The sequence below is a fragment of the Trachinotus anak genome, unplaced genomic scaffold (assembly GCF_046630095.1).
Source record: "Trachinotus anak isolate AG129_WGS33_773 ecotype Australia unplaced genomic scaffold, CSIRO_AGI_Tana_v1 ptg000008l, whole genome shotgun sequence".
NCBI classification, from domain to species: Eukaryota; Metazoa; Chordata; class Actinopteri; order Carangiformes; family Carangidae; genus Trachinotus; species Trachinotus anak.
Window position 1 is genome coordinate 4909179 of NW_027273859.1, and position 22094 is coordinate 4931272.

The following is a 22094-nucleotide window of genomic DNA, read 5'->3' on the forward strand; positions in this document are numbered from 1 at the left end:
CTGATGTCAGTGACACACATAATGGACACGAAGGATCGAAACGCTGCTCATGAGGCGCACTGTGAAAATGACTTGGTGTTCCAGATAGTGAAGGATATAATGCGCTGTTTTGTATTCACACAACACACATTACAGTGCGTTAATTTGTTTGCATGTATTAATCTGTGCTTTGTGTAAATGTGGCAGACCTCTAAGGGTGGTCATTCTTCAACATAAAGAAATAAAAACACAACACAACAGGGTCTTAAACAATTATGTATTGAATGATGGCTTACATATGCAAATTCAATTTCAAGACGCTTGCCATACTTTTATCCATTCTTAAACATTTAATAGCCTGACGTGAGGCTGTGGACAGATATTCAAGCCTGCAGGACTCTTCTCTTTATTGGCTCACAAGCTGACTTTCAAATTAAATATTTTCTTTGTGACAAACCCTCAGTGTCAGATTGTAAAATGTTTCTTTGTTAACAAGTCTGAATGCAACAATTCAAAATTTTGCTGACCAATTACCTCATTATTTAGTGACAAATGTCAATTATAAAATAAAACCATCTAAGGTGTAGGGCTATTGCTACAAAAAGCTTTGCTTTTTTTCTGAACCTGGTGACAAAAAGCCCCACACTCTCTTAGATCACTCATCACCACAAGGCATTTCTCCTGTGAGGATAATGCATGAGGCATACGATATGGCACAAAATAACCTTGATTTAAATATTTACCTGGAAGTAATATTTACGGGGTTGTTTTTGGGTTCTGATTTGACTGGATTCATTATGGCTTTGTGATAGCCAAATTTATCAGTTGCATCATGCATGGATGTCACTAATGTAAAAAGACTTTAAGTGCTGAGTCAATGTCCCTGTGCAAGAACAACACAAAAACACAGTCTATCCCTTGTCATGTGACCAGAATGGTTTTGCATGCAAAACGATGAGATGAGCTTTACACGAAGAGATAATGGTCTGGGTAAATACATTTCATTTTCAATCATATGTCCATGTTACCATGAAAGACAATGGAATTTCAATGAAAGAAATGTCACTTCTAATCATACAGTATATTATGCACAAAAAATGGTGGTATGAAAACCAGAGAAAAATCTTCTGTGGCTCTGAGAGAAAACAAGAACAGTATTTTAGAGAGCAGTCTACTGATCTCAAAAATGCAACCCATTAGCCTCAACCTGGTAGCTCCAATCTGCACTGTACTTTGACACGTCTGTGTAATGAATTACAAAACAGCAACAACTCTCCACCAAACCACTGCTTTCTGTGAACGTTGCAATTCCCATATATTTAAAACTTCCACAGGCCCATTTAATATATAATGGAGTCATTCTTTACACCACATAATGTTTATCATAGTCACCACCACTGATGAGAGCAACTGTTTCAGTAAAGCTTTAAAAAGCAAGACTACCCTGAGAGAAGGTCTAAAACGTGGGCAAGCTTGCCAGACCAGAACTGGCTTGAATGGGTTTGGTTTATTAAATCTGTACACTCTATTTCAATATAATCAGCACATTTTGTTCCAAGAATGTAAGATATTATTTTTTTTAGTAAATGTGTAATATATATCTCTACATAATACAATCCAAGTCCTCTGAACTATGTAGACATGTGCAAGTGTTTACTACCAACTTCAACGATACAGTAAAGGCAAAGACTTGTGGACACTAAGTTAGGATAATGTTGATATTTGAAATTTTCTTGAGTCCTCACAATTATCAAAATCTAAGTGCCGTAAGTAGTTCATACACGAGGTATTGAATATCTAGTTAACTGTTCTGAGTATAAAATAGAGGCAAAATACATAAAGAACATCTCGCAAGCATGACAAAGAAACTTCTACAGACACAATACACAAGTGGTCAAAGATAATATGAGGGGATACCTGTAACTTTTTGTGTCCTTGAATATAGCGTACTTACAGATTGAATGTTTTCATGTTGATGAGAGGTCATACTGTGTGTCACTCCTGGCAACCTTTTCTTACCCAACAGCTGAACACCATCTCAGTGCTTAGAGTTTGAGGTGTTTGATCAAGTACACATGATTCTAGCTACAGTACTTGACGCAGTTTGAGAAAGTGCACCCGATCAGGTGAGGAGGAGCACAATACACAGGAATTGTTAACTCTCCAAACAGCAGCATCTTCTGTGTAAAAGACAGATTTTAGTCCTCAGAACTCGTGTTTGATCTCTGCACGTCTGAGGCGTGATACAAGCACTTTCCCTCCATCGATTCAAATAAGTGTGGGTCATGTTCATGTATAAGAATGAAACGCATGGTCATAGCATGATGTGCATCAACATAATCTGAGGTAAACCAGGTGTCCTGTGTCTTGGCCCATTATAGTCTGAGAACCAGTGCCTTAAGAGGGTCAGAGAGGTAAGTCTGAAAGAAATTGTGTAAACTGTGCTCACGTGTAGTGAATGTTTCACTTACTACCAAAAGCACAAGGGCCCTAAACTGTAAACCTCAAGGATTATTCAAAAAAGGAAACAAAACACTAAAAGTACTCTACTTATTAGATTTAACGTTTACTTTTTTCTTATTTTTTGCAGGGTTTTCAACTTTTTTTCTCTTGTTTTCGCTCAAGTATAATCACAGGTGACTAACTACAGAGGATAACAGGGTCAGGTGAGTACCATGCTACATCAGGTTTAGAGAAGGCTATTGCAGACAATTCTATAACATGTACAACCACATTTTATACGTGTGAGTTACAAATATTTCAAAACATATCACCAAGAAACTAAGTACATACAAGATGTTGAATATTTAGAGTCTTAAAGGACTATCCCTCAGTCAGTAATAGGATTTCATGTTACTTGACTTAAACTGTCCAGTCTTACAGACAAAATCTGAAAAATTGCTATTCAAAAAGTAGCAAATTTGGTCAATGTCTCTTTTCAAATAGTTATAGTGCTTTTAATGGCTTAAGACAGGGGTCTTTTTTTAATCTCACCCAGTGGCAATCTACAGAACTTCAGTGTACATTTTATGACACCATAGCTGCAAAAGTCTTCATGTCAAGTCCAAAAGGTAAAACAACAGCTAATGCTGTCACATATATTTCAAAGTAGTATGCATTATCAAAAACAAAAAACAAAAAAAACAAATACACATTTATAAACCTTTTTTTTTTCATTGTTTTAGTTCTTGCAGGGAATTCAGCCACATGTTTAGCTCTGTGTTCCCGTTTCCTATGAGTTATCAGTCTGAGAGGACAGGCCTTCAGGAGCCAGGCTCCATTCAAAGTCTTCAGGAAGATTCAATCTGAGACGTTCCCGTGTGCCACGAGGGTCATCAGGTCTAGATACAAGTAAAAGGGGGGGGGGTGGGGGGGGGGGGGGGGTGGGGTGGGGCTTAAAATTCCCATTCCAGTGTTTCTTCTCGATTGGCTGCCCTCTCTAGCCTGTGGATGATGTTATTGAGGTTGGCCATTTTCTCATTGCGTCTCTGAGTGCTTCTGTTGAGTTTGGGGCTTTGGAAGGGAGGGATCTGGTTAGGGTCCAGGCTGTGATTGGTGCTCGTTGAAGGCGGGTTGGGCAGCGAGGGTGATATGGGAGCGGAGGAGGAAGGGACAGGGGAGACTGACATCATGAGGCCGGGTGAGGATGCAGCAGAGGGGGAGTTCAGGGAGACTTCCAGGCTGCTGCGGCAGGGCTCTGACGAAGCCTTGAAGCTGACCGGGTCAACGGGTGACTTTCCTGCATCTTCCCCCTCGTGCCTGGACTGATTGGCTCTTTGGGGTCCGTCTATGGAGACTGCACCGGGGTAGAGCCCTTGAGCTTGGCTGCTCATCCCCTCTTCGTGCCTCAGGCTCTGGCCAGCCAAGTGGGTCTCACGACAGCCAGCAATGGAGTCCTCGTGCTCGGTTTTCAGCTGTGGGAATTGTACTGCTGTGGAAAAACACTGAACTCTCGACTGTTTCATGGAGCCCTCCTCCCCCTCGTCCTCCCTGTCTACTGCCTCCTGTTTGACATGAGGCAGTGCGGTGTTGGCGTTAAGAGGAAGGCTGGAGTGGATGTGTCCTGAGGGCTTCTGCAGCCTCCTCTCCTCTCCATCAGAGTGGGGGCTCCGCGTCACTGAGGGTGAGTAGCTGTGGTGCTCAGCATCTGTGTCATTGTCTGGCAGACCCTCCATCAGCACCTCACGTCGCATCCTGGACCTGCACACACACACACTGCTTGTTAGACAGTCACTTCAGCACAAACACCTAAGTGTCAGGATATTTAAGTTCACTTTTCCTATTTACTTTTCAGGCATTCAGCTGCAGCTTAAAGCAAATGTATAGTAGTAATGAAAACAGCAGAGGCAGCCATTAGCAAAGGTCACAAAGGTCATTGCACTGGCCTGTAGTTGTGGAACCAGTTGATGACAGTGTTGGTTTTCAGGTTGAGCTGGGAGGCCAGCATCTCGATCGTGTTCTGAGACGGGTAGGGCTCCAGCAGGTAGGCCTTCCTCAGGGCTTCTTTCTCCTCAGCTCCCAGCACCACCCGAGGCTTCTTCACCTGGCTGTAGGGGCACAGGTCCAGCGAGACCAAGGCCGGACTCACGCACTCAGAGCGAGTACTGGGTGAGTCGCTGTCCGAGCCGGTGCTCAGCAGCCCGTACCTCCTTTTCAGATACGCTGAAGGGAAGACAGTGATATCTGGCATGAAGGAATTACATAACACCAACAACTTCTCTGACTTGTATTGTAAGATCTTATTATTATTACTATGCACACCTTTCTTCTCCATCTTCTTCATAGCCCTCAGCTTGTCTACATTGTGAGGGTCGTTGAGCCACAGCTGCATGCGGACAAACGGCTCCCTGCCCTTCAGGCTGAGTTTGTGCCAAGGTTTGGGCCTGGAGAGCAGGTCCGACACGGAGCCTTGAGTCAGACCCAGGATGGTTTCCCCGAAAAGACGCTGGCCTGTGAGGAAACAAGAACACTGCATGTCAACAGGCCACAACCTGAGGGACAGTGAAACACACACACACACACACACACATAATATACTGTAATATATATGCATACGGACCCTGGTTTTGTATTATTGTTTTTTTCTGTTATTGTGTACTTGGCTAAATTGTATTTTGATTCTTTTGCAACATTGTTTTTCCTGCCAATAAAGCACCGTTGAATTTGAATTTGTGTGTAGGAGCTGTGTCTGTTTTCATAGGGAGTGTTTGTGTAACCCCACAGTGTGGACTCATACACACCTAGGTTGTTGTCTGTTAGCACCTCCTTGACCTTCTTGGTGATGGCATAGGTGTCCAGCTCAGGAGACATGGCCACCAGCTCCTGGATGCCCAGTGGGTTTGTGGGCTGGTGCAGGGCCATGAGGCTGGGAGTGGATTTCCCTCCCTCTGGGTGGGGGGGCAGCCCCAGCCCTAGGCTCTCAGGCTGCTGGTTCTCTTTGCTGCTCTCCAGGGAGAGGCTGACAGGCTCAACCAGTGGACTTGAGTGGCTCTCCGCTGGGCTTGGGGGCGGTGAGGGTGAGGACTGGGTGGTCACTGGGCTTTTATCTGGAGGTGGGAGGCATCACAGAGAAACAGTAAGCCTATAGTCTAGATACAGCCAAGCCTGTATGTACAGTGAACTACTGCAATAATTGTACTTTTTCAAACGTCGCATTTTTGAGTTTGATATTTTGCTGAACATCTGGCAACATCTGAAGTAGGATTCTTGAGATGAGTGCACGTTACAAAGTGCAACCTTACCCTGAGCATGGCCCTGATTCGGGGGCTGGCTGAGGCTCTGGCCCAGCTGGTCCAGTAACCACAGCTGCATACGGATGAAGGGCTCCCTGCCTTTCTGGGTCAGCTTGCTCCAGGGTTTGGGCCGAGACAGCATGTCGCTCACGCTGCCCTGAGAAAGCCCCAGCACCTGTGCCATACAATCACAGGTTCATATTTTACATTACAAACAATAAATGTATAAACAGCACATCAGTGATTGGTTTTATCATGACAGTGATAAATCTTTGTGCTCTGACATTTGGCCTCATTGACACTTTTAGCAAACAACCACTAGAGGGAAGCAACACACCAGAAATGCTCATGTTGTCTCGACTCAAACAGCGTTTCAGTTCAACCTGCAGCACATTTCATGGAGGTGAACAATAACCCATCTACTCATCCTTTTAAACTGCCATGTTAGGATTTATACTGATGATTTACAGTGTTGTAATTTACTGAGAAAATATGTGTGGTCATAGATCATCATGGAACCTTTAGCGAGGAAAATGTTTTATTTTCAACAACACACACAAACTAGATTTTACAGAACTAATATTTTACAACAAATCAACAGTCGAGTATTTACAAATATGAATACCTCTCACTGAAAGGTATAAACTGGACTTTAATCCGTAATATCACAGAGATGTCAGATTTATACCATGAAACCTGTTATATTTTATCCACTTCAAAGAGAAGGAACTGTGACAAATCACAGAGGAGCTTGGGAAAACACCCAGAGGGAGTTTCTGGAAATAAAAGCACATTTTCTGAGGAATAAAATACAGTGTTGTGAATATATATTTCTTCTTTCCTTATTTCCTCTGTTGCTGTATATTTGTCAAAGTCAATGGTTAAAAATTTTTAGATAACAAATCAAAATTGATTTCATTAATTTAAGGAACAAACTTATCCAACTCTGATTTTATTGAAGTGTTTGCTCTTTGTTACTCAATCAACACCATTCTTCTGATAACTAGATGCAGATGTTTGAACAAAGACAGACAATTCAATACTTCTAATGAATCTCGCCATCAAACTCACCACAGCAACTAATCACCACCACATCACTACAAGCACATTGTGCCACCAAGGAAATTCCAGAGGAGATGAGCCATTGAAATCTGCTCACAAAACCACCAAACCCCAGGGAGAGATGTCTACATGGAGGACACTGTGGGATGGTGAAACATGTGGCTGGCCTCTCGAAGGCTCTCCAAGAGAGCAGCAACAACTCATCCAGGAAGTCATAAAGGATCTCAGTAGAACATCCAAACAAATGCCAGCCCCTCAGCCATCAACATCCGGCGTTGATGGCTCGTCGCAATAAGAAAGAGATGTGAAAAATAGCTTTCAAGGGAGAGCAGCAAACAGAAAAGCACCTGAAGGCTTTTATGGTTATGTTCTATGCAGAGAATGGTTAAAAATGGAACATCTCAAAAGATGACACATAGTGTAACATAGTGTAAAGCAAATACAGCATTTCACTCTCATAGCAGTTTTCTACGGGGCTGGGATACCTCTGCAGAGCTGTAGCTGCAGCTACTGTGATATGATCATCACACCAACAGTTAGAGGTGTAGCTTGTAGTGTGCGATATGAGAAACATGACCTCTGCTCAGTGCCAAACTCTTCTAAAAGAGCTGAGTCCAGACATCTGCTAATAGATCTGAAAGGCTAAAAACAAAATTTAAAGTTTTAGCGCAGCCTTGTCAACATCTTGACTTAAACTCAGCGATGCAGTAGAGGGTCTGAAGCAGCCGGCACATTAAAACCCAGAGATGTAGCTCTCTCCATAAAGAGCAGCACTATTATCATATTATAAGAAGCTTCAGGCTGCAGTTGTTGCTGCAGAAGTGGTGGGACCTGTTATTAGGTTTTAAAGAGCCAATTACTTTTTCACATGGATGATGTGAATGTTTGATTAGGCTACTTTATTTATGGAAATGACTACAATGTGTTTTGTGTTTACTGAGGTTACCTCAGTCTAATATCTCATGTTGTCTTAAGATCTGAAACCATGTGTGGGATGATAGCGGAAAACTGGAAAGTGTCAGATATTTTGTATAATCGCTGTCTACAGAGCTGAACTGAATTTTACATTCAAACACCATCACTTGTGTGTATAGTGTGCGTCAGTGTTCTCATCTCTGTGATTTCTGGCTTTAAGGAAAGATTCTCATAGTCACAAGCTGTTTGTGTCGCAGCATGTGTTAATTTGAAAGAGCAATGTCTGACCTTTTCACCAAAGATCCTCTGGCAGATGCCGTTCTTTGCCAGCTTCTCCTTCACCTGCCTCGTCAGCTCGAGTGTGTCCACCTCTCGGTACATGTACATCTCATACTGCTCTGGAGTCAGCGGCGGCACAGTGGGCTTGAGGGCACGGGGGATGTAAGCTGGGTAGTAAGATAGACGTCCTGGGCCAGGTCCTGGGGACTCACCGCTTATCGAGGTGTCGGACTCCACCTTCACCTCCATTGGCCGGCCGAGCCCCAGCTCATCCTCGGCAGCAGAGGCCTCTTCGCTGTTGGGGAGACACTCGCCATTCTCCAGACGGGGCCATGGCCGGGGTAAGGCGGAGGGCCCAGAGGAGGAGGAAGACAAGGAGGGAGAGACCGAATTGAAAGGCCGAGAGCTACCTCCGCCAACGAGCCCCATCGGCCCCCGCTCATGAGACCAGTGCTGATCAAAATAGGTGCCTGCTTCACCGATCTCTGACTTGACTTTACGGATGATGTTCTGGACAAAGGCGGCAGGGGAGAGCACACTGAGCGGTGTTTGGGGGCTGCTGATAGAGTTGGCCATGCACACGGTAACGCAGCCCCCTTCCTCCTGTTTGATGGAGATGGGCAAAGGCGGGCCCCTGGAGCGCTCTGGGGGCCCCAGGCGTTCCACCTGTGCTCCTGCACTGGCAGTCGAGGCCCTCCCACAGGCCTCCATCTCCATCAGGGCCTGCTGCTGGGCCTCCATCTCCCTCCTGGCCTGTTCTAGGATGCTCTTGATGGTTTCATCAGAGCTGCTGCCTGCGCCGTTACTGCTTCTGCCTGATGAGCTGCTCAGAGACGACTTTCCATCACCTGAACAAGGAAGACCCACATGTTGACACTGATGCACACTCAAGTCAGCTTTTCAGCTTGTGATGCATTAAAGCAGTGATCAAAATGTTTAATAAAAACTGTGAATATCATTGTCATTTAAAAAAAAGAAATCAATCAATATGGCTTTCAGCTATGACTTATGATTCACAGCTCCACCCTCACCTCCCCTCTGGGACTGGATCTCCTTCTTGGCCTGCTCCAGGATATTCCTAATGGCGTCGTCTGACCCAGTTTCAGGAGTTCGGATGCGCGGAGTGATGCTCCCTGCCACAGAGGGTAACAGAAAGAGATAGAGATAGAGCGAGAGGAGAGAGGAGGGGGGTGAGTGGGATGGTTGATCAGAGAGCAGTTCCAAGGCTTTGCTTTTGACTGGTAGATCAATGGCTGCCTTTGAGCGCGTGCTGTCTGAGGTTGCAGTATACGGGAAGCTCAACTTTCAAAAGCTGTGAATCTAGGGAGAAAACAAAGTTTAAAAGTAACACTACAAACATGGCAGAGGAAGCTGAAAAGAGTCAAGGATGAGGTCCAAGTAGATTAGGTTTAAACGCACACAGGTCCAAGAGCTAAGCCACCAAAACAAGACGGCATGATTACGTCTGCTCAGAAAGGTTACCAGTGCATCACAGCTTCACATATTCCCAAATGCCTAAACACTCTCTAAAGACCTTTTTTAAAACAACCTGGTTCTTATTTGTGTAGCTTTGGCCAGTTATGGTGACGCCTGTTTTACCAGGATATATATATATATATATATATATATAATGGATATATGTCCATTATCCATCTTGCAATGTATAAATAATTTCTCACTCTTTCCATCTAATGGATGATGTTTCCAGCCAGTTCTCTGCTGTAGGTGGACCAGACTGTCACCATCTATGGATGTCACTGATGTGTTTGTGGACTTAGTCAGATCAACTCATGGTTGGTTTTGATCTTTTCATGGGATTTGTTGGCAATAAGATAAATGTAAAATATCTCAAGCCTTATGTTTTAACTGTCACTGTGGATGAATGCAGTGGATGAATATGAATGACACTTCACAGACACTTAATTCACACCCGCTTTCAATTCCAAGCCAGTGGTTTAGAAAATGCAGTAAAGAAGGCGACTTGTTTAAAATCTGAGCAACTTGCTAGCTGATGCTGCTCCCCCTGCCTCTGTGCTGTATAGTGGTGATGCAACTGGCCAAAACTTCAAAAACAAGTACTGTAACCAGTTTGTTTCCACCTGAGATGACGTGTTTTTCTAATATTCCCTGTCCTGGCACTGTCTGCTCCACTCACCTCTCTGGCGGACCTGGATGGTCCTAAGTGCCAGGATGTTCTGCTCATCAGACAGGAACTGCTTCATCTTGATAAAAGGTTCTTTGCCTTTCACAGTCAGCTTCCTCCAGGGTTTGGGTCTTGCCAGGATCTCACTGACCGAGCCCTGAGAGAGGCCCAGGACATAGTGGCCAAACACACGCTGGCCTATGTTATGCTTGAGCAGCTGCTCCTTCACCTGGAAGGCGATCTCGGCCGTGTCCAGTTGGTCATCGTCTCCTGCAGTTGAGCTGCCGCTTTCTGACTGGTCGCTGGGTAAGCCTGCATCAACACTGCCTGGCCCCACAGACCCTTGAGTCGCCGACATGAGGGCAACTTTGGCTGCATAGAGGGCTGTGGGGAAAGCCATGAGGCCCTCCTTTTTAAAGTGTGGGGAGAGGAGCTGCTTGTGAAGGATGTGGTCTCCTGACAGTCGGTCCCCGGAGCACGGTGACACAGAGAAAGGACGGGGGAGATCGTGGCTGGAGGAGGAGCTGTCCATGATGGGGGTGCCGGGGCTGGGGGAGGCACGCCTGTCCACCTGAGAGGAGGACGAGTGGGAGCCGGGCGGTCGGCCTGTCTCCCTTCCTGCATCCTCAGACTGGTCATCATCTGGTGACAGAAAACACAGTTTTGTTTTTATTTACTCTTACAAATGAAAAGTTTAATTCATAACCAACACAACACACTCTTACTCTTTTTAATACATCTGGGGGTTTTGCTGACGCAGCCTTATTTGGTGCAGTATGACCTGTCATTTATGTTGGCTAATTTTAGCTATGTAACTGGCATTATCAAGTACATTTACTGACTTGATGACTTGACGATATTTTACTTTTTAGCATCTACCTTTGTCTTGTGATTGTCACCATGGCTGCCATTCAGCAAAAGTTTATTTTATTTTATTTTTTTTATTCCTTTACTGGTGACATAATGTAACAAAAACAGCTGTGACATGAAGGGTACATAGGACATGATAAAAAGACATGTAGATAAACACATTCTCACGCTTTAGCCAGACTACGACTTTCAGGCTCAGTTTATGCAAAGAGACTTGACTCTGCAAAACACTGACTCCACAAATCGATTGAGTCTGACCAATGAGCACCAAGTAATCAGTGAACTATCGGGAGTTTTTAGAAAATGACAAAACCTCTTGAAACTCCAGAGCCTTGAGATATAAACTAATTAAATTTGGGAGTCATAGACAGACAATGAAACACGAGAGACATTTGTTTTACCGTTGCTGTGCAAAATCCGAGCCTTATCCACCAGGTACTTGTGAGACGGAAGAAAGGCCTCTTTATCCAGCAGAAGAGCCTCTGCAGCCTTGGCAGACTCCTTTACACACAAACACACACATACACACAAGAGCTGTTAATTTTCAATTAATCAATTACAAGAGCTGCAGATAACCTTATAATGGATGACGATCAGTGAAGCATTCAATGGCACTGCTGTAGTTTTTCTTTCCTGACACCAAGAGAACGTTAAGAAGAAACCAAAGCTCTGCTTAGCTAAAAAGGAGACTTGGCTGTTTGGACCTGCTGCGTGAACAATGAGGGTGCAGGAGCATGTGACGTACCTGAGACGAGCCGCCATTTGCTGAGGCCAACTTCATTACCTTTAGGATACTGCAGACAGAAACAAACATGCAGAAAAAGTCAAGGATTTGAAGTCACGTTTTTATGATTGAGTTACACATTCAGTCTACAGCAAATTATCACCTGAGTTCAGTTTTAATCTCTTCATAGTCAATCTGGGATTGCAGTTTAGCTTCTAATCTCTGAAATGGAAAAAGAAGAAGCAGCATGTTTTATTTCATATTCGTTAGTGTAATCATCAAAGTGTTAATCATCAGAGCCACTGAGGGCTGAGGACGTGTTCATCATGTGCTGTCACTTCTCATGTGTCAGATCCGCTCACCTCAATAGCTTCTGTCTTGTAGGCCAACTGGCGTTCCAGCTCCAGGATCTGATTGGCCGACGTCTCCTGTACTTCCTGTAGTGTGAACTGCAGCCGCTGAATGTTTTCAAGCAGACGAAGGATTTCGCGGTCTTTAGCCAGCAAGGCGGCCTCCAGCTGGGAGGGCAACACCTCGCCCTTCTCGTTCTTCTCCTGACAGGGTGAGGAGGAGACGTGATGGGGGGCGTGAGAGGGAAGGAAAAAAAATGTGATAAAAAGTGATAAAGGCAGTGAGGAGGAGGAAAAATGTAAGAGGGCAGCCAGTGAAACACAACCTCTGCAGTGTTGGAGAAATCAACTTCAGCAAAGATGATGAGGTAGCAATTAATACTATTTCCATTCATGTGATTGAATCTGATCTGATAAGTTTAAATATTTCTATACCAAATAAAACCTCTGCACAGGCTGTGGAATTTAGATTCAGGTGTGGTCGTCATAACTTGCAAATTTCATGACTGTGTTTGTCTGACAGATGATCAAAGTCATATTTTTATTATATATTAGTCTGACTTTGTTTTGGTATGGACAGAAACACAGTCAGTAAAAGACTGGATTAGACCTGGTACTGTCAAATTCTAAAATATAATATCAACATTTGTTGACACTTAATTAGTTCACATTATATCTGCTACATTCAAGACGTCACTGAGAATTTGTTTATGCATTTGTCTGTATTTTTTGTCCAACACTGGGTAATGAGTGTTGCTGTTATGTATGTCCTTATAGATCCTTTAGGGGTCATTGTAGAATAAATTCTAAGTCTCAACCTAAGAATAAATTTGTTTTTTTAATTGACTGAAAATGTGGACTACAGCAACTTCAACTTTAGAAAAAGAAGAAAGTCGAGGAAAAGACACAATGTCACAAAGGAGAACACAGTGTCAACTAACAGATTATCTTTGAGAAGTACACTACATAGTTACCATGGCAACGATGACTTAGTATCTTAGAAGTCGCAAAAATAAAAAAAAAACAAGTATTGTGGTGGTGGATACAGATTCTATTACATGTAAAACTCTTGGTTAAGTTAAAGTGCAAAGCATTATCATTAAAATGCACATTAAATAATAAAAGAGCTCAGAATGCAGAGAAGTGGGCCCTGTCAGTATATTATTATTATATATTATAATAGCTGCATAAACAGAATTCTAATATTGAAGCTGGTCGTCAGGGAGCTATTTTAACTAACTGTGTCACATACTGTTGGGTTGGTATTTATCATATGTTTTACATGTAAAATCTATTTGTATGTTAAATCTGCAAATGTAGTGGAGTAAAAAGAACGATGTGCTTCTGCTCCAGCACATTTCAGAGAATAAAGTAGCATCTAATGGAGGAACTCAAGTAAAGTAAACTGTACTTAACTACCACACACGAGTAAATGATGCATCTCAGTTAACAAATATAACAAATAACATGATGTCACGTTATCCTTACCCTGCTAGTGCCCTCTGCTGGATGGCAGCTCCCTGTGGTGGTGCTCTGGCCACTGGCTAACTGCTCCTTTAGCCTCTCCACTTCCCTCTGAGCCATCTCCGCTCTCTGTGCACAGACACAGTATCACAGTTACAGTTTTCACAAGCCAGCCACTTCACTTGGCTGATGAGATGATCAAGGTGAGAGCGTATACATAAATCAAAAGGAGGCGCCCTTACTCTGAAATTTTAAAAACAGAGAAAACTGATCAGGGGCCTGAGCAGCCTCCGGTTTATTCTGCTGAGGGGACTGTTTAGTCGGCCCACTTTATTCCCCAAACTGTTTACCTGCTCTGTCACACCCGGCCTGCTAATTAATGATTCATATTGGGAACATTTATCTGGGAGCTGCTAGCAGAGAGCAGCAGAGTGAGAAAAAGAGTGTGAGAGAGAAAAGCAGAGGGGAGAAGAAAGGAGCAGAAGAAAAGAGGCATCACCAGGATAGGAAGCAATCAAGGCAATGAGATAACTAAGAACCCTGGCGTTCGGCGCTCCGGCATCAATCGTGCACGGCAGTCTCCTGTTCTCTGCTGAGTGGAGCCGTGCTGCCATAGCACGCCCACCGACGGGGGCTCAGGTTTACACTCGCTAATCACATACTCAGGGGAGGGGAGGTGTAAGAGGGAGGAATGAGGGGGGGCACAGGACGGAGGGTGTCTAATTAAAGCCAAGGCTTGATTACAGGAGTGATTACCTTAACGAAGGAGCATCTCAATCAGAGAGGTGCACAAGAAGACTGTACTCACCTGGTTTGCTTTCTCAAGATTCGCCATGATGGCGTCGACCTCCCCCGTCCTGGAACACAGACAGAGAAACCCAGGATTACTGAGGACGCATTCTTACTCTCCGATGAAAGGCAGACGCACAAAATCAAGCCCAGTGATTGCTTCACATCCTGTTAATTATATGATCCGTCCCAAAATGAAGCTTCAGCCTGACCACTTCTTAAACGGCTTTAACTAGGTTCTACAAGCTGTCGTCGTTTTTATTTTCCTCCTATATATTTAAGGAAATTCAGACATGATGAGTTTTAGGGCTTGAACCAAAGCAGCCAGCTGTGACAGGAAAAATGACTCATACTAACTTACTAGAAACCAAATATAAAAAAATGGCAAAAGCTGTACACTGTGTTGTACTTTTGTACATGTTTGGGAGGCAGTGAACCACTCACTGCAGCTCTACAGCAGCTGCCACAACATGCAGGAAATTTACATAGCTAATTGGGATCTATACACACCTCACATTAAATACTCTGTATTTTCACTTACAGTGGAGTTTCACATGCACTGAACTGTACAGTTGTTGTTTCAGTCTCTATGTTAACAATATTTATCTCTGTTTGGTCACTAAAACAGCACATCATGTCTGATAGAGAGAGAATGGAGCATTTTATAATGCTGTAAAACTTCTGAATGGTTAACATCACCATGGTAACAAGTATGTAAGTATTTTACTGTAGATTGGAAATCAAATTGATTTATGATTGATAATAAAGCAGTTTCCTGTGGAGACCATGATTTTTACTCATAAAACATTGAAGTTTCAGCCACAGTCACATTACCACACTGTTCTGCTAATAAAGGACATTTTTACTTATTAGATATCTCCTCTTAAACTACACTCAGATAGATAATCTATAATCTCACACACTGACATTGTGAACTGTTTCTTACATTTTATCCACCACATTTATATCAGTCACAGTGAACTAAATATCATAAAAACCTCTCAGTAAAAAGACAGCCTCCAAATGGCCATACAGGTGGATAAACACTTCTGTAGGTCTGAACAAAAACTGATATTTAACACATAACTGTGGCCAATTTAGAAACAGTGAAGTCAAGAGTCTACATTTCTGCAGTGTAACCACACCTCCATGGAGAATATTTCACTAGCCACCAAAAAGCTAAACTGTTCAATTTTAACTCCTGTATTTTTATCCCCCAACATGATGATTTTTCAACACCTTGTCCACAAGACCAGGAATATTCTGGAGGAGAAATGTTGAGTCTCCAGAAAAATTTGTTTAACCTCCACTATTAAGATGTGTGTGTAAAGGTAGATGGAAATTCTTCCACAGTTCATTAAAATCCACAGATACATAGACCAACACAGATGACATGATCTCTGTGGCCTCAGTCATCCATTCATTGGCCAAGTGGCAAATCCATGTGTTAATTCTGATTCATATCCTCAAAGCTCTCTTGAGCCTGAACTCCAACTTGCCTCCATACATCTAACAATCAGAGTAGTCTAATTTAAACAGAAACTCAGCAGGATTATTCATGAGGTTTGTTTGAAGTTCAACAGTTTCATTTTGCACACATGGGAGCTGATTTTCAAAAGGTAGATAAGGATAAATTAACGAGGATGCTGTGATTGATTTAAATATGCACATAGGTTTCTCAAGTTTCAGGACACAGTAGTGCTTCTCACCAAAAGAAAAAATGTTCAAAGAACGTATTGGACTTTTTTCATTCACATTAAACCAAACCTTCACCTTCTTTCATGTTTACACCCAGCTGTTCCTACAGTCTCACATCAGGCTGTGTAATTATACAAAATATTAGTAATCCAATAGAATCAGTGCAGCAGAAGCAAAATACAATCCTCCAATCTTTCTACGGTGAGACATGAAATCAGTCAGACAAACCAAACCTATTCTTGGCATTAATGATCATCAGTGTGGCGAGGTGCAGCCCTGGTTTCAGAGGGTCTTGCTCATGCCCTGGTCCCATCAATAAGGCCAGGGTATATGGCGCCCTGCTGACAGCAAACACTAACAGGTGTCAACTCCACGTTTAATGAACTTGTGCAGTACGGAAAATGTTTTGTATTGATTACCTGCTCAGCTACTCAAGCCGAAGCAGACAAATCGTCTTTCTTATCAACATTGAGGAAACAGTCAGTGAGAGTAATAGAGGCCAGCCCGGTGTTCAGAGGCTCGGGGTCAGGGACGGTAACTGCAGCTGGAGCTCTGGGGTCAGTGGTGCTACTGTAAGCCCAAAGGAATTTGACCAAAACAACACGCACACACAAACTATATGACCAACTGCATAACAGAGATGGTCTTTCAAAGCTGCTGCTGCTGCACGTGAAGGTAAGACCAAACTGAAAAGGTGTCCGATCCAACAAAATAGATGGCAGTAGGTCTAGAAACATCAGTTCAATTGCGCCATGGATTAAGCCTGGGAGAAAATCCATTAGCAGCGGCTGACTGTGCTCTGGAGCACAACCCAAACAAAGGAGTGTTTGCTTTGAATGTCTATCGACATCCTTCATACAAGCTCAGATTCATTTCAGGCGTGCGGTGGATACATTGCGCTCAAAGACCAGGACAAGGTAGAGTGTTTTCTGAAGCAATCTTTAAATGGAGCAATTCTTCTTGAGGGCTGTCAAGGCCCAGCTGCCAGTGAAGGCAAACACAGACCTCTCTCATCGACCTGCATTAGTGGCTGAGTCACTCTCATTCGCTGCCTTTACAATGGCATTCCTCAGCTTTACACTGGACATGAGTTTATGCAGGCAAAATAAAGGGGAGCAGCTTCAGCACTTGAAATGCAACAAAGAGCAGCAGCCGCAGGGACGGCCACCGTGACTCAGGAGGTTGGGGTTTATAAAAGTTCGGCAGATATGTGTGGTAAAGTGAAAAGTGAAATCTGAAGTAGACTCTTACTTCTTCGTCATCTCCTGGTTGTATTTACACCGCAGGTCCAGCAGCTCTGTCTGTGCAGTGTTCAAAGCTGGTGAGAGGCAGACAGAGGGAAGTGAGATATTAACTTAAAAAAAAACAAAAAACACATGACCTTTGACCTTAAAGCTACATAACTAGATTTATTTATTTACCAATTTCTGGATACATGAATATCTTCTCCATATTTAAACCACAGGTCAGTTTTATTTGAAACATAACCAATGTGGGGACATCTGTACCAGTCAAAGAATCCATTGAAAACTGTTAAAAAATTACATATTTTCAAAGACAAATGTCATCAGTAAATATGTGTTAGATTTAACTCATATTGACGTAAATAAAAGCTCCAGTGGGGCAGCAGTGTTTCAGCAGGGGGCACCAGACTGCAATTGTACATGTATTGGTTCTTTTAACAGGTTGAAATGAAATGTATCCGATAGACGACGTGACAGTGTTTTAACCACTTACATGAATGCAGAACCTTGATCTTCTCCTCAGCCTCTGATAGTCTGTCAGCCAAACTAACATCAGCGCTCTCCTCCTCCTCCCTGAGAGAAGACACCCAGTCAGTTCCTCCGCTACATCATGGCCACGCATTCAAAGCTACAATATCCAACTTTATGTCTTGAGACGGAAAAAAATACATGTTCAAACCTCCTCCCACCTAGAAATGACATGTGAAACAGAGCTCGAACAAAGGACAAACTGAAACTGAAAAAGCAGCGTTGATGTGTTGCAGCCATATTCCCTGTTTGTTAAGTAGGACTGAACAATTAAACCAATATATTATTGAGATCACAGTATGGGCAAGTGCAATATCAAAATCTTATGAGCTAATGTTCTTTTGATAAAAGGTAAAATGTGTCACAACATATTTATATAAATGAAGAATTGTGGTGCTACAGAGAATACAAATCATATTCTCCGGATGTAAGGGGACATTTTTGTTCATACAGGCCATAACAAAAATAACATCACTTAAAAAAAATTTTGGTGAAAGTGAAATGAAAAAATGATCACAAATGCAATATTCAATATAATCATTACAATGTTTTTTTATGCAGCTCGTTCAGCCCTAATGTTAAGCGTAAGTTACTTTTCTTAATTACTCTCCACTATTGCTCTTGTGAACTTCTCTCTCCAGCCTCAAATGCAGGATCACAGACACAAATTTTAAAAAAAGTTGAATAATTCTGTTGTTTAATGAGCATAGACACTGACAGAAGACATTATGTATTGGGATATTATATAATATATGTTATATTATAATATTATATATTATATTATATAAAGATTGAGGACATTTAAGTGTTATCCCTGATCTTAAATGTCTGAAGGAAATAAGAGAATTTGTTTGGCACAGGTATATCATCTGTTTTCAGAAATATAAAGCTCATTTTCCCTGGTTCTCACCCTCGGTCCTCAGATCGATCCTGGTAGTTCTGCTGTGGGGAGCCTGGGGCCCCAGGAGCTGGTGTGCTGTTGGGGGTCATCAGGGAGATTGGAGAGCTGGATTCTGGGGCCTCTCCTGTCGCTGCCGCCACTGAGCCAGCTGGACCGTCCTCTGTGGGCTCTGTGTGGCAGGAAAAGGCTGGCATGAGTTTAACCACTTGAGCTGATGATAACCAGGAACTATGACAACACCTATTTGAAATACTCATCATAAGGAGACTAATTTCACACTTGTTCAGACCTGGTACATTTGAATTAACCACTTACCACACACAGTGAATTAAAAAAAAAAAAAACAGCATTTAAGTAGTGTTGCTCCCTCGTGTGATTTTGACCTGACCTGTCTTTTCAAGGCACTCCAAGTGTTTCTTCCAGTGCCCACTGATCTCTCGCACCAGGGCCTCGCTGTCTGGGGCCAAACTCTGAAGCTGCTGCAGCCTTTCCTCCAGGGTGTGTGAGGCCTCCAGCACCGGAGCAGGATCTGTGAAGACAGACACAAACAAATCTCTGTAGAAAGAACTACTAAGATTCACACAACACCCATACACTCCTACTTTTCAAAAAAAGCAAAATAGCTGTTTTGGTGTGTGCGCTGCCTGTAAAGTACATTACAGAGTTTTCTGCATCGCAGTTCCAACAGAGGCAGACTATTCCACTGAGACTTGTTTCCAAAGAGTTACTCTTAGACTTTTCCCATTCAGGCGCCTTTGAAAATTTCACAGGCTGGACCAAATGACACAAGTGCTGTTCCGACCCTTCACATGTACAGAAACAAATGGAATGAGTCTGCTCTCATGCTGATGAACGAGAAAGAAGACAAAAAGATTGCTATGAATATGTGACAGAGTCTTAAGTCCCAAGTATACACCTAGGCAGAGTGTAGCTCCTGAAAAGGGAGTAAAAGGGGAAAAAAAAAAAAAAAAAAAAAAAAAAAAAAGCGGGATTCTTTAACACAACAGAGGAGCTGTTTTGCAATGCATGCGCGGCAGCACCGGGCCCATGGGGCCAACTAGGAGGCTGTTTCTCAGCTAACAAGTCTCCTCTGTATCATTTGATCATTTAAATTATTATGCCAGGAATTCTCAGGAGGCAGCTCGGCACTCCACATCACAGGGCTGTTTTTAATCTTCCCCTTCCCTTTCTTCCCCTCCCGAAAAGTTCAACAGCTCAGAGAGAGAGAGCTGCTCCTGTTGTGTACCTGCCTGCCGAACACCAAAGGAGGTGACTTCTAGTGCCAAAGCACAGAGAGGGAAGCTCAGGGGAGCTCCTTGACAAGGGGGGAGGCAAGATGTAGAGCCACGCACGCACACACACACACACACACACACACACACACACACACACACACACACCACAGCCCTTCAAAACTCTAAAAGAGGCGGAAAATCGCTGCTTTGCTGCACAAACTTTTCTCCCACAGCTTTCATCCACTCATCTTAGACTTCTGTGTGGAACCCAATTGGATCCCTTCTTCGGTATGGGCACTGACTGAAGTGACTTTTCATAAGAAGTTGGAGCCACAGATGTTTAAACTTTGCCAGATGTCACTGAGAGAATGCAAACTCTGAGCCGACAGTCCACAAAAATAAATGCTCGTCAGAGAGCCAAAACTTCTGCAACGTGCAATTTGTTGAAATCCTGGCCTTACATTGCAGCTCGCCATATCTGCATTTTCATCAGACAAACATTTTGGGCCATTTAATTGATTGAGCTATTTTTCCCAGGACCGTTTACAGTCGAGCATTGTCTGCATTCATTGTTACACCAACTGTGGAGATATTGCATCAGTCACAAGGGACATCACTATTAAGAGCACAGCTCTTCTAAGACAAACAGGATGACTTAAAGCACTGCTATTCCATCGACCCACTGTCACAGAAATCACTTTATCAGCCTCTTTCCCATATATCCTTTCAACTTTTAATGATCAAAGGACAGAGATTATAGTAAGGGATCTCTCACACATGGACAAGCCAGGATTATCAATCAGTGGCAGGGGAGTAAAGTAAAGTCAAATTTAAAGTGAAGGGATATAACTTAAGACTGTATACAAAATTATCCCCCATCAAAGTAGAGCAGCAGGGATTCTCTCCAAGGGCCCAGGATCTACAGTTACTGAAGCAGAGTCCAGAAAGACTGCTGATAACTTTGGAAAATACAGCTACTAATTGATGTAGCTAATACAGAGCACTTGGGCTTCTTTTTAGTGCAGGTCTGATGGTAAATCCACCAAATAAAACCTGGAATACAAGAGGAATTCAACTCCAACCCAACCACTCACATTTCTGCTAATCAAAAAATATAACAGCTGACGGGGCATTATGTACATCCAGTGAGTCACATCACTCTCAGCGCAAAGAAACGTTTCAGTTTTTAATTCATCTCTTATCTTAATTATGGTTGATTGGATGTCTGCTCTGAGGTCATGATAACTGATTGGGCAACAGCAGCTCATTTAAGCTAATAAATCACAGGAAGTTTAATACATCATTTTCTGTGGTGAAGCACAGGTCCAGCTCCAGAGGAATTGCAGACACTGAGAACAGCAGAGTGGCACACTGGCACAGGCAGGTTCAATAATGCCATTGTGAAAACATGAACATGATTCTGCTTTCTTACAGCTTGGGTCATATTTTTGTAGCTTTGTCCATTTTTATCAGTTACAGTAACACTGCACCTGCTGAGGTCTGGGAACGTGGTGACGATCGTTACAACATACTCCAGCAGTCAGACAATCAGTCTGTAAAGAAGCCAACAGTTTATTTTCCATTTATTTATTTGGAAGTGAAAGTGAAAGGTATTGACACCTGAGCTGTCTTTATTATAGTCCATCATGGAACAGAATAAATATCTAAAAGTGAAGCAGGAAGTCTGAAACTCTGATGGATGTTTACCACTGACAGTTCAGGGACTGATTTCACTGTTCAAGTTTGGCTGTGTTTACAACCGTGTGACTGCTTGTGCTTCATCTCACCTCTTTTTAATCAATGTCACCAGGTTCCCACATCTAAGCAAAAAAATTACAAGACAATTATAAATGACCGTACAAACAGAAAAACAAGGCTGATGTGTGAGCTGGCTTTGAAATGAGTTGAGGCTCCTCACAAATATTCAGAGATGAAAGAGACTTGACTGGAATGTGTTTCTAAAACTGGATGATGACACACAGATACAGAAAAATCTTGTCATCAGTTGGTGAAAATCTACCTTTTCACTAGTTTATGGGTTAAATTAAAAGGTTGTGTTTGAATATTTTTTAAAAGTTGGTTGGAATATTTTATGTTTAATATTCATTTACATTTCTGTTGTAATTTTCACAATTGTCACAATTATGTTTCGTAAAAAGTATATTAAAAAGATGATGGCAA

The 22094-nt window shown here is 42.8% G+C and overlaps 1 protein-coding gene across 2 annotated transcripts in view; it reads right to left on the reverse strand.

The window, feature by feature from the left end:
• Positions 1 to 242: 242 nt before the first annotated feature.
• cux2b (cut-like homeobox 2b) overlaps positions 243 to 22094 on the reverse strand; it is an 86856-nt gene continuing 65004 nt past the window's right edge. For both annotated transcript variants that reach the window (XM_071481983.1, XM_071481985.1), the window contains exons 5-22: positions 19067 to 19207; positions 18688 to 18847; positions 17743 to 17822; positions 17257 to 17323; positions 14327 to 14375; positions 13543 to 13647; positions 12067 to 12258; positions 11868 to 11926; positions 11726 to 11774; positions 11382 to 11481; positions 10123 to 10752; positions 8999 to 9100; positions 7977 to 8815; positions 5721 to 5886; positions 5220 to 5525; positions 4741 to 4929; positions 4365 to 4641; positions 243 to 4179 (exon numbers count right to left, since the gene is read on the reverse strand). In XM_071481983.1, coding sequence (XP_071338084.1) covers positions 3375 to 4179; positions 4365 to 4641; positions 4741 to 4929; positions 5220 to 5525; positions 5721 to 5886; positions 7977 to 8815; positions 8999 to 9100; positions 10123 to 10752; positions 11382 to 11481; positions 11726 to 11774; positions 11868 to 11926; positions 12067 to 12258; positions 13543 to 13647; positions 14327 to 14375; positions 17257 to 17323; positions 17743 to 17822; positions 18688 to 18847; positions 19067 to 19207 — 4316 coding nt within the window. In that variant the 3' untranslated portion in view covers positions 243 to 3374. The remainder of the gene's footprint in view (positions 4180 to 4364; positions 4642 to 4740; positions 4930 to 5219; positions 5526 to 5720; positions 5887 to 7976; positions 8816 to 8998; positions 9101 to 10122; positions 10753 to 11381; positions 11482 to 11725; positions 11775 to 11867; positions 11927 to 12066; positions 12259 to 13542; positions 13648 to 14326; positions 14376 to 17256; positions 17324 to 17742; positions 17823 to 18687; positions 18848 to 19066; positions 19208 to 22094) is intronic.